The sequence below is a fragment of the Peromyscus eremicus genome, chromosome 2, assembly GCF_949786415.1.
Source record: "Peromyscus eremicus chromosome 2, PerEre_H2_v1, whole genome shotgun sequence".
Taxonomy (NCBI): domain Eukaryota; kingdom Metazoa; phylum Chordata; class Mammalia; order Rodentia; family Cricetidae; genus Peromyscus; species Peromyscus eremicus.
The window spans coordinates 144,129,621-144,141,817 of NC_081417.1; the positions used below are offsets into that span (position 1 = coordinate 144,129,621).

At 54.8% G+C, this 12,197-nt stretch overlaps 1 protein-coding gene across 1 annotated transcript; it reads right to left on the reverse strand.

The window, feature by feature from the left end:
* Positions 1 to 126: 126 nt before the first annotated feature.
* Positions 127 to 10,107, reverse strand: Sytl1 (synaptotagmin like 1). Its single transcript, XM_059255116.1, has 15 exons — positions 10,005 to 10,107; positions 7,826 to 8,054; positions 6,340 to 6,488; positions 6,032 to 6,107; positions 5,908 to 5,953; positions 5,173 to 5,245; positions 4,858 to 4,952; positions 4,587 to 4,700; positions 4,320 to 4,486; positions 3,937 to 4,033; positions 3,462 to 3,620; positions 3,135 to 3,213; positions 2,937 to 3,036; positions 759 to 964; positions 127 to 335 (listed from the first exon to the last, which is right to left on the reverse strand). Exons 2-15 carry the CDS (start codon positions 8,014 to 8,016, stop codon positions 196 to 198), a joined length of 1,692 nt encoding a protein of 563 aa, XP_059111099.1. The 5' UTR covers positions 8,017 to 8,054; positions 10,005 to 10,107; the 3' UTR covers positions 127 to 195.
* Positions 10,108 to 12,197: the final 2,090 nt, after the last annotated feature.

The following is a 12,197-nucleotide window of genomic DNA, read 5'->3' on the forward strand; positions in this document are numbered from 1 at the left end:
TTCAGAAGTGTGTATGTGGGGGTGGGGCGTGTCCAAAGAGCAGCCTCTTGAGGTCTCCATTTCTGGGTGACTCTTTTTTAGCCCCTGAGCTTTTCATACTAATACCTTACTACTCAGTAGCTCCGTAAACAGACTTTATTGACTCCAGCCATGGGATGTGCTTTGTGTGGGGGTCCACAGAGGGGTTTGACAGGGCTATGCCCTGGGGACCAGGTTAGTTCTGAGGGGCAGAAGGCCATCCACCCATTCACAGGGCCGCTCCAGGAGTGCCTGCCACAGCTGCTTTTCCTCAGGTGTGGAATCCATCCAGGGCACTTGGAGTCCATAGCTGCTGCCTGGATGTGGGTGGGCCAGGGTGGAGGGTATTGTCACCTTGGACACCTCAGATCCCCAAAATAAACTTTCTGGTACCAAATTATGCACTACACCCAATCACTCCCAGCTCTTTGAAGACACTTTAAGAAAGGGACAGTTTAATTAAAGGCATGCTAGTGCATGCCTTTAATCCCAGTACTTGGGAGGCAGAGGCAGGTAGATCTGAGTTTGAGGCCAGTCTGACCTACAAAGTGAGTTCCAGGACAGCAGGGCTGTTGCACATACACACACACACAGAGCTATAGATAGATAGATATACATATGTGTGTACATATCTATATGTATAACACACACACACACACAATGGGAAACAAAGTGTCCAAGGCCACCCATAGAGCCCATGCCTCCAAGCTTGGCTCCACTCAGGGCCCTGCTCTGCTCACCTGTACCAAGGCTGAGGCGTGTGCCCCCCAGCTGGCGATTGGCCAGGGCCCCATGGTCCCACAGGGAGAGCTCAGCACAGGCTTGGCGTAGGTCGGCAGGCCCGAAGCCATCATAAACCATGGTGTGGTTGAACACAGGGCTGAGGCTTCGCCGAACCACTCTTGTACGTTGGCGGCTGGCCCGGCTGTCATCAGGCAGCACTGAGCTGTGACAGGTGAGAAATGAGGGCTGGTATCAGGTGACCCACCTCTTGACACTCCCTAGCTAAACCAGCCAGGCACCGTGCTCCCCTGGCCCCTGCCTGAGACCAGGTCTCCAGTCCTCTCTGTTTTGGGACCTTTACACCGATCTTTTCTTAGTCGTCTCTCTGTTCTGAAACTGATAACTGTTCACAGGATCCCGGAGAGAAGTCTCTAAAATGCAGTTCTGCTATTTCCTGGCTTGATGAACATCAGTATTCCCTGACCCCACCCCCTTTAATTTCCAAAGCCTCTGAACCATTGTACAGAATGTTACTCTGATGTACAATAATAACAAAGACCAAATGGGAACCCAGAATCAGAGTGGCCTACCTCCGTTTTACTCCTCAAGGGTGAGGGAACACCCAGAAACTCTTAGAGGTTCTCCAAAGCTTACTTTGAAAACCACAGGGCTGAGGGTGTAGCTCAGTGGTAGAACACTGGCTTACTGTGTAGTCTCTGAAGCATTTCAGTCCCCAGCACGTTGAAAGACAACTACAATCAACCACTGAATTACAAGTTCAGGGCCGAACTCCATAGCTTGTCCTTCCGAGATTTCCAAGAAGGGGCCCTTGTGGCCTTTCCATCATAGGAAGCACTATGGTGCACAACCTCACAGAATGAAGCCTTTAGTGGCTAATTTTATGTCAGCTTGACACAGACTAGAGCATGGTTCTCAATCTTCCTAACGCTGTGACCCCGTAATACAGTTCTCATGTTGTGGTGACCTCTCAACCATAAAATTATTTCGTTAATACTTCACAACTGTAATTTTGCTACTGTTATTGATCGTAATGTAAATATCTGATATTGTGATCGTCAAGGCAGTTGTGAACTAGGTTGAGAACTGCTGGGCTAGAATCATCTGAGAGGAGGGAATCCCAACTAAGAAAGTGCCTCCGAGCTACCAGGCAGTGGTGGTACACACCTTTAATCCCAGCACTGGGGAGGAGAGGCAGGTAGATCTCTGAGTTCAAGGCCAGCATGGTCTACAAATTGAGTTCCAGGATAGCCAGAGCTGTTATATGGAGAAACCCTGTCTCAAAAAGACAAATGCCTCCATAAGATCAGGCTATGGGCAAACCTGCAGAGCATTTCCTTAATTACTGGTTGATGGGGGAGGGCCCATCTTATTGTGGGTTGGGCCACCCCTGAGCTGGTTGTCCTGAATTCTATAAGAAAGCAGGCTGAGCAGGCCATGGAGAGCAAGCCATGAGGCAGCATTCCTCCATGGCCTCTGCATTAGCACCCACCTGCCTCCAGGTTCCTGCCCTGTTTGCGTTCCTGTCCTGGCTTGCTTCAGTGATGGGCTACAATGTGGAAGTGTAAGACAAACTCTTTGCTCCCCAACTTGCTTTTTGGTCATGATGTCTCATCACAGCAATAGAAACCCTAAGACACAGCTCCTCAATTCCCCTGACTCCAACATTTTTTGTAAGACAGGGTCTTACTCTATGGTCTTGGCTGACCTGGAACTGGCTATGTAGACCAGGCCGGCCTGGAACTCATAGAGATGCACCTGCCTCTGGCTCCCAAGTGCTGGGATTAAAAACACATGCCACCATGTCTAGCCTAAACTCTTATTTTAAGACAGGGTCTTTATATACGCTGTGTAGCCATGTATAATGTATAATGTATAATGTATAATGTGTAGCCATGTATAATGTATAATGTATAATGTGTAATGTGTAATGTGTAGCCATGTATAATGTATGACCTTGAATTGACCCCTCTGCCTCTACTCCCAGTTTCTGTACTTTGTGGGGATCCAGCCCAGGACCTCATGCATGCCATGCCCAGCCCAGCCCCTAACTCCAATCCTTTGCCCAGCTGATCACCTCCACCCCTGCTCAAGTTGACTGATCTTGGGAGGGACAGGTTGGTCGGAGGTTGGGAGCAGAAGGAAGGTATTGAGTGACATGTCACACTGCCTCTCACCATTGTATATAAGTGTCCAGGGATCCTGGCCGCAGTGGCACGAGGCCCTGAGCTTCCTTCACCCAGAAGTGGAGCTCTCCACTCAGAGGCTGGCCTCCTCCTGTGGGGACACTCCAGTTCAGACCACCACCTCATGGAACAGATCTCCCACCTCCCAGGGGCCTGTCCAGCTTGGCTTCTCCCAGGGCATTCACTTACCCTCTGAGCCGGCAGGGACGTACTTGAGGGACAGAGAGAGCAGTCCGCGGCTGGGGAGCTCATCGGGAGATGGAGGAACCTGAAAAAAGCCGGGAGTGGGCCTGTCGGGGTAGGTCTCAAGAGGCAGTTTGGATACCGTGGTTAGGAGGAGAAACGTGTTGAGGACAGGGTGTCCACTGAGGACCTCAATGGGCAACACTCCCAGGGAAGGGGCACCCTGGCTGGCAAGCCTTGCCTAATGATAACAGCCAGTATGAGGCCCAGCGAGGCTCTGTGGTGGCCTGTGGGGTAAAGGAGGGATGTCCGTGACCACACACCAGCCCTTACCCGGGGCTGCAAGGGGAGCCAGGTAGCCTTAGAGTCCCAGTTCCACGTGTCTAGTGGCACTTCGACCTCTCCCAGAAAGATGTTGCGACCCAGACTTTCGCGGTGCCACACGGACAGGCTCAGTATGCGGCCTGGGAGGTCAGCCTGCTGGACCGGGTGCTGGGGACAGGAGGTAAGTTTCAGTGGAGTGCGCTGGAGTTCCTGGCAGGGCTGCAGCCCACCTGTTGACTGGAGCTGGTCTCACTACACTCCCTTCCAGAATGGGATCCTGATTCTGGGTTAACTAGGGTCTCTCTATCACCGCCCAGCACAAATCGCCAGCCTTGGGATTGCATGAACCAGAGGCGGCCCCGTCATTCCCCTCACAGAACAAGGCCCAGAGCCTCCCAAGATTAACCAGGCGGACCCTGCCACTCACCCCGTGGCAAAGGGCACCCTGTTCATTTGCGGGGAGACAACACCCTCATCGCCTCACCCGCAGAGTCTCGTTGAAGATCGGGTTCAGATTCCGTTTCTTCACCGACGTCTTGCGCTTGTTCTGCTTATCCGGGAGGAGGTAGGTTTTCACGTAGCTGGGCGAGGGAGGTGAAGGCTGGAGGTAAGGAGTGGGCTCTTCCAGAGCCTTCTGTCTAGCTCTGGGGACATCCCCAGCCACCATCCAGAACACAGCGCCCCGCGCGGAGGCCTGGTGCTAATCAATTAACAGGCATCCAATTCAGCATACCTCCCAATAACATCATCTTGCCCATTTTGAAGAGAAGGAAACTGAGGCCAAGGCAAGTTGAGTGGTGGGCTGGGTCTTGGAGTGCCCTGGCGCCCCCAAGTCCCCTGCAGCCCGCCTGTAGGGTAGGCACTCACGGATCGGAGCGGCGACGCCGGGCAGCGGCCAGCCCCTGGCACTGGATCACCTGCACTCGTAGCTCGGCAGCGCCAGGCTCGTAGCGCAGCGCGAAGTGCACGGAGCCCCGCACCTGTACCGTGCCAGCCTCCGCTTCCCCCGACAGGCTCATCAGGCTGCCGCTCAGCTGCGGGGGGCGGGGAGGGGTGGGAGGTCAGGGTCCCGGGCAGGCTTCCCACGGCGGGGCTTGCCAGGGCACCCCGCCCAGCCCCTCCCTAGTCCTTCACCGTGGAGGAATTGAGGCTGGACACAGAGGAGCTGCTGCTGAGCATGCGGTCGAGGGAAGGGCCGAGCTCTGGGGCCTCTTCCCCATTCTCCTGGATCTCGGGGGTCACCCTGATCTGGGGAGGGGAGAAAAGTGACAGGGTACTCTCTACTTCCCCGGACCTCCCTGGACCATGCAGGTGTCGCCGACGGTTCCCATTCCCGGGGCGGGCACACTCTCGGTCTGGAATCCGCTCCCGGTCTTGAGAACAGCCACTGGCCACTCCCGCCTACCTGGGCTGGCGAAGGCCAGGACTCCTGCTCCGCCCTCTGCTCAGGATCCAGCGCTGGGTCCGTCTCTGCCACCTGCACACCCCCTTGGCGGGAGGCTGGAGTGGGACACAAGCTGCTGAGAGAGTCCCTCTCTTGTGTGTGTCCCTAAGCAAATCTGGAGGGACTTGTTGACAATTCTAGTCACCTGCCAGCTTCAGGCCCCAGTGGTGACCTGGGGTTGCCCACTGGGGGTGGGGGTGGGTGAGGGGAGAAGAGGAAGGTTGGGGTCATTAAAAATTGCCTCCGATTGCCCCAACGTCTTTTGCTCCCACTCACCTTCCTGGGCCTGGGGCTCCTCCTCATGACCTGAAGCCTTTGAGGCTACATATGGTGAGGGGAAATCTGGTCCCTGAAGAAAGCAAAGGGTAGAGGTCATGACGGGGGGTTAATGAGGAAGGGGTCAAGGGTTATGCTAGGGTCAGAGGTCAGAGACGCCAGCCTGCGCACCTCAGTGTTGGAGTAGGGCTGCCCTCAGGGCAGGGCTGGCTACCAGCTGCAGGACCAGTCCGGCCTGTACTTCACAGCCTGGCATCCCAAGGCCGGTCCCTCCTGACTTGCCAGCCTGAGTTCAGGTGGTGGGGGCCATAACAGCTGGGTCCCTGGCCTCAGCCTCACCCACCTCAGCCCAACCCCAGTGTTTTAGTAGTGGGCTGGCTTCACATCTCCTGTGTAGTTGAGGGTGACCCTGAACTCCTGATCCTCCTGTTTCTACCTCCTGAGCTCCAGGATCACAGGTGTTCACCTGGTTTATGAGGCGCTGGGGGTCAAACCCAGGGCTTCCTGCATGCTAGGCAAGCACTGTACCAACTGAGCGACAGCCTTATTCTTAATAGCTGCATTTACAATTGCCTTAGAGGCTTGGTCCAGGCCACAGGTTGATCCAGTCGGTGAAGCTCTGAGCAAGACAAGACTTGTCCAAGTTCCCAGGAATGGGGGTTCCTTCCCCGGTATTTACCCCATTTGGAACCACAATGCGCTTGCTATTAGCTCACCCAGTCACTGGGTACTCACTTGGGTCTCACTGTGTCTCTCTGGAGCAGCCATCTCTATGGAGACCCTAGAAGGAGAGAGGCTGGGTTTTCAGGGCTGGGCAATTAACTGGCACTCCCCTCTCCTCTCCATGCTGCCTCCTCACCTGGACTCTGGCTCTTCCTCAGTGGTGTCTTTCCCAGCAGCCTCTGCCTCACCATCACTTCCTAGAGCCTGGTCCCCTGGGCTCAGGTGAGAAATTCTGTGAGCCTTCATTATCCGGAAGCCCCATACTGGCTATGGCCCACGGGAGATGCCCATCCACTTCCTATAGCCCACAGAGGGGCAGTGCTACTCAGACACTCAGTGTGGGGGCAGCCAGGACTGGAACCCAGAGCCTCGTCCTGCCCCATTACAGTCTGCACCCTTGGCTTCCAGAAGCTTCCCCCTCCCTGCCTTGAGGTCTCCCCTCACCTCTGGAGCTCTTCTTCCTGCGGATAGAGGCCCTGACAAGATCAGACCCAAAATGGGCATGGCGATGCCGCTGGGAGCGTGCTTCTTGGAACCAGTCCCCCGTCAGGGTCTTCAGCTGCCCGGGGTCTGCCAGCGAGGCTCGGAGCTTGCTGGAGGACAGTGGAGAACACAGCTGTCACTATTCACCCAACCAACATCCCTGGCCCCCACTCTGGACTAGGGCCCGGGCTCAACAGCAAATCACACTTGATCCTTGTCCTGGGGTCACTCAGGCTACTAAGGAGACAGAATCCAGAATAGACAAGGACAGTGATGGAGGTAAGGGGGCCTTTTGTGTGAATCATTTCTCTCTCTCTCTTTTTTTCCCCCCCGAGACAGGGTTTCTCTGTGTAGTTTTGGTGCCTTTCCTGGATCTCGTTCTGTACACCAGGCTGGCCTCAAACTCACAGAGATCCGCCTGGCTCTGCCTCCTGAGTGCTGGGATTAAAGGCGTGCGCCACCGCCACCCGGCACAAATCACTTCTTAAAGGATAAACTGGAATTCTCCAGGTTGAGAGGCATAATCATCATTCATGAAGTAGTTATCGTGGGTCATGCCTGAGAGTTTATTTGTTGCACATGTACATGTAATGTATGTGTGGTCTGCATGCATGTGTGTATGTTCCCACTAATGTGGAGGTTAGAGCTGGTTGGCCCACCCTTCTCTAGCTCAGCTCTCTCTACCCTATATATTGAAGCAAGGCCTCTCACCTGAATCCAGAGCGCATTGATTTGGTGAGCCTAGCTAGACAGCTTGCTCCAGGAATTCTCCATCACTATTACCCGAGTGCTGGGGGCATGGGTGTGCCACCATACCGCCCTGGCATTTATGTGGCTGCCGGAGAGCTGAACCCTTCCTCAAGCCTGTGCGGTGAGCGCTTTACCCACGGAGCCATCTCCCTGGCCCCTTAGCTCTGTTCTAGCTGAGAAAGGGGAAGTTCAGGTTAAAGGCAGCCGCCCAGGTTTACACAGCTGTCCCAGACCGTGCTCCTCACTCTTGAGGTCCTTTGCCTCTGCTGCTCTTCTGGGGACAAGGGACATCTTAGGCTTGGAAGAGCATTCCGGGATTGGGAAGCACCGCACGGTTATAGCAGGTTCATGTATATCTGGGTGGGGCTTAGAGGAAATGGATGAGAAGGGGTGCCGACAGGGACCACTCAGGGTGACCCGTGGACACACAGGCTCTGGGGAGGGTCCAGCCGAGTATTAAGGACAGGTGGTGTCTGTCCACCAAAGTGTCCTGTCCCAAGGTGGTGACCAGAGTGGGAAAGCCCAGAGATAGGGAGGCTTGAGGAGGACTTGGCACAGGTTTGGGAGAAGTGATGAGCTCTGAGCTGGCCAAGGTCAGTGGAGACCAAAGGGTAGAGCCAAGGACCACCCAGACCCAACAGGCAGCCTCCAAGGACCCGGGATCCCTTCCTTCTGGCTGGTGGCTGTCCTATCTCACCTGACCCGCCCCTCCTCCAGTTGGCGCAGGCGGGCATCTCGTTTGAGGACATCAGCGATGGCCTCCTGCTCCTCCTCTGTCAGGAAGCTGAGGTCCAGCAATCCCTCCGCTTCAGGTTCTGGCCCATGTGCCATGGGGAGGGAGGGCAGGGCCCAAAGCCTCTCCTGAGATGTGTGGCCTCTCTGGGGCATCAGCTGGGGTTGTGCCCCAGCTGGGCATATGTAGCTTCCTGGGGGATAGACCAAGGGTCAGTGTCTTCTCAGATACACAGCACATCCTGGAACCAACTGCCTGATTTTCTCCCAAGCACATACCTGAGTAATAAGGAGCAATCAAAGGGAGGCCAGGTGAAGGTGAGGTGGGGTGTGGGGGACACACTCAGAGAAGGCTACAGAGCACATATGCACACACCCCTCAGGACACATGGAGAACTGCAAGCCAGTACACACTGATACATGTACCCACTGTTCTGTACACAGTCATACGGGAACAAGGATTCCTGGACAAAGACAGGTAATGTACACACATCCCCATGACAGGATTGTGCACACATACACAAGAGACCGAGCCCAAGAGCTGTGCACAGTAATTCTTAACGCTGCACACAGTGTGTGCACACAAAGGAGACAAGGACCCACTCAGGTACAAGAATAAGTCCCTGAATATCCACAGATCTCTCTGGCCTTCCTCACACACACTGCCCATTTAACCCGGCTGTGACCTCCTTGAAGCCAAGGACCGCTCATTCCCCACAAAGTCAGTACTTTGCACACAACATAACCTGATTCTTAATGAAATGCAAAAATATACCTGCACAAACATGTAAGTGCACACCCAGCCTTCTCCACCACTCATGCTTATACCCCTACCCAGGGAGCCTCCCAACCCAGCCTGCCTCTGCCTTCGCCTCCCTCTACCCCGCCCTGGCCCATTTGGCCTTCCTGTCTGAGGCAACCTCCTCCCCAACCCTCACCCCCAACTTCCTCCCCCCGCAAGGTAACCGCAGCACCCAATTCCACTGAGGCCACCCGCCCTGGGATTCCCCGACAACAGCCCATCAGCCCTGCCCTCTTGCTTGGAGGAGATTCCTGAGCCCCTCTGATTACAGGGCCTCCCCAACCCCCAAACTTGGCTGGAGGCCTCAGCTGGCCAAACAACTCATGCCTAGGCACCACAGCCACTCCGGAAGGAAAACATTGCCAGCTGAGAGGGGCGTGTGGACGTGGCAAGGGCCCAGCACTCAGAACTGGCACTGGCCTGGGCCCACTGGGCACTCTCCGCTCTCCTTCCCACCCCTTCCATGCCAGGCCTCCAGGTGGGGCTGAAGTGGGACTAGAGCAGCTCAGGGGCGGGTTCTGGCTTGTGCCTGTCTCCTCCTGCCCCTGCCGACTCCTGGCTGAGTCAGTGTCCAAGCATAGCAAGCCAGCCTCCTCTCCTACCCTGCTTTCCCTCTGGGGGTTTCTGTACATCTGCATCTACATAGCGCTGGGCAGATGCCTGTATACGACAGTGACTATTTCCCTGAATGGCTGTGCTCGAGGTGCAGGTGCGTGCTATGAAGCCAGCTTGGGACTCTTCTGTGGCACGGTGGCTGAGCATTGCTGTGTTGTGTTAACTGCTGAGTTAACAGGGCAGACATGTCTGCATCTAACATGGAACCAAAGTGCTGTGTTGTTGTGTAACTACGTCTTACAGGGTGGGGTGGGGGGCGACGGTAAGTGCAGTGACTTTCTGGGAGACAGTGCCTTGTGGGTGTATGCATTTCTTCCTGTGTGGTTGGCCAGCTCAGGCAATGTTGTGGTGTATCTAGAGCCCCGGGGACCACCAGATGTGTCTGTGTGTGAAGGTGGAGGGACATTTGGCAGAACTGGGCCTGGCCTTGTCTTACAGGTCTGCTTGGTCTGGGCTGTGAGCCTCCAAGCCCGGGTTCTCTCTACCTCAATTTCCCTCTCTTTCAGAAGCAGGTCAAGCACCCGGTGCCCCTACCCTGTACTAACATCATGGGACAGACCCTTTGGTGATACAAAAAAAAAAAAAGTATGTCAATCTGCCTGGGCAGGCCAGAGCCATAAACTTGCTCGAACTCCCCCCACCCCAAGCTCCCAAGGTGCCAGAGTATGCTCAGGACACCAGGTGGCAGTGCCCATCCCTTAGACCACTGGCAGGGGAGGCGTGTTACCTGTCGGGGTCCGGAAGGGAAGACAACTTCCAAAGCAACTCCAGCTCTCCAGGAAGGCGTTTCAGAGCCCAGAAGAGCAGTGGGGACTAAGGCTGACTCGCCCAGCTGCAGCTGCCCCAGCCCTGAGGAGGTGGAGGAGGAGGAGACACCTCGGCAGGGCCTGGTGCAAAACCGGGCCTGGACTGCAGCTCCCCAGGTGCATGGGTGCAGCCACAGCGCTGTCAGGGAACCCAGGGCCAGGTGTGCAGGCCCCTGTGGCTGGGCCCAGCGGGACTGTAGATTTACCCTGTAACTGAAGCATGCCTCACCTACAGGGCTAGCTCAGGGCCTCGGCTGGCCCATCTGTGGACTGGGTAGCAGAGCCGTTCGGTCACAGAGGGCCAACAAGAAACTCTTTGGAAGCAAAGTTAGAAACTTTTCTAAGAACTACAGAAACGGGAAGATTAGAGAGTTGCCACTAGGCAACCTAGGCCGGAGTCCTGGCTCCAGCACCATAAGGCTTTGAGCAGGGTGTCTTCACCCCTCTGAGCAATCATTTCCTGCTACGCAAACTGGAGAGTGGAACCCAGAGACGTACAGATGGCACACAGGTGCCTGGTACAGATGGCATGTCGTAGGTATGTGCCAGGTATCCTCTCTCCAACAGACCAATGCCCATGGCCACTTTAGCACCTGAGCATCCATGTTCACAGAACCATCCATGTCTCCTCTCACCCCCAGGGTGTTGGAAGGGCCCCGGATTCCAGTGCCAGCTGAGGAGTCCAAATTCTCACCATCGAGTACCACATCCTGCTCAGGAGAATCTATTTGGGGTCTCAGAGTCCATGGCTTTGGGGATCATGATGTTCTGTACCTATCCACATTCTGGTCTTAGGCACTAGAGGCCACCTCTATGCTTTTGTGTGTATAAAGCTTTGACTACACATATGTATGTAAAACACACGAGTGCCTGGTGCCAGAAGAGGGTGTCAGACCCTGGAACTAGAGTTATAGATGGTTGTGAGCCACCATCCTGCAAGAGCAACAGGTGCTTTTAAGTGCTGAGCTAGTGCTGAGCTATCTCTTCTACCTCTCCAGGCCCCCCCCTCCCCCCCCTTTTTTTTTTTTGAGACAGGGTCTTTCTGTGTAGCTCTGGCTGTTCTGGAACTCACTCTGTAGACCAGGCTGGCTTCAAACTCAGAGAGATTACCTGCCTCTGCCTCCCAAGTGCTGGGATTAAAGGTGTGCACCACCACCTGACCTTTAGCCCCCTTTAAGTTTTGGTGGTTTTTTTTTTTTTTTACATTTTATCTGTGTGCATGTGGAGTTCAGAAGACCTCACAGGAATCTCCTCTCCTTCCACCTTTATGTGGGTTCTAGGGATAGAACTCAGGCCGTCAGTCTTGGCTGTTAAGTGCCCCAACTCTGAGCTCTGTCGGTCTTCAAGCTTGCTTGCTTTTAAATGTTCTTGTGTTCTGCCTGCGTGCATGTTTGTGCATTAGAGGTGTGCTGCCTGGTGCCTGTGGAGGCCAGAAGCGGGCACTGGACCCCTTGAACCGGAGTTACAGATGTGAGGTACCATGTGGGAGCTGGAATCTGGTCCTCCGGAAGAGCAGCCAGTCTGCACCTAACTGCAGTCACCCCTCCAGCCCCACTTTCTATGAATTCATTTTCATTTTGGTTCTGATGGTTGTGAGCCACCATCCTCTGGAGAAACAGCCAGGGCTCTTAACTTCTGAGCTTCTGCTCACCCTCTGACTTGTTTCTGCCAGTCTTATTTTCAGTTTCTTTTTCCTTATCTAAGTCGGTTGATAATCATTTTTGGTTTTCACCACTATTGAGTGAACCCCCGATTCTCAGATAATACATGTATAGGGATGGAGGCAGTTCAGGGAAAGCATCATGTATACATGTGCTTTCCACTGTGTCCCTTGTGGGAGGAGTGGTCATCCCGGTGGCCACCGGCACCCTCCTCTCCCCTCCCAGCACCCCTGGAAGGTATCCAACCTTGCCTGTTTTCAGGCCCAAGTGTCTTTTCTAGGTGAGCTCTGCTGGCTTTTGGGTCTCTTGCTTCCCCTGAACTTGGACAAGTCACGTGGGTGCCCATTTCTTCATCTGCCACATGGGCCTGATAGTGCCCGTCTTACAAGGTTTTTGGGAGGTTCCATGCCCGCAGCTCTGTAACAAGGGCCACTAAGGAGGAAGCGTTTGAGT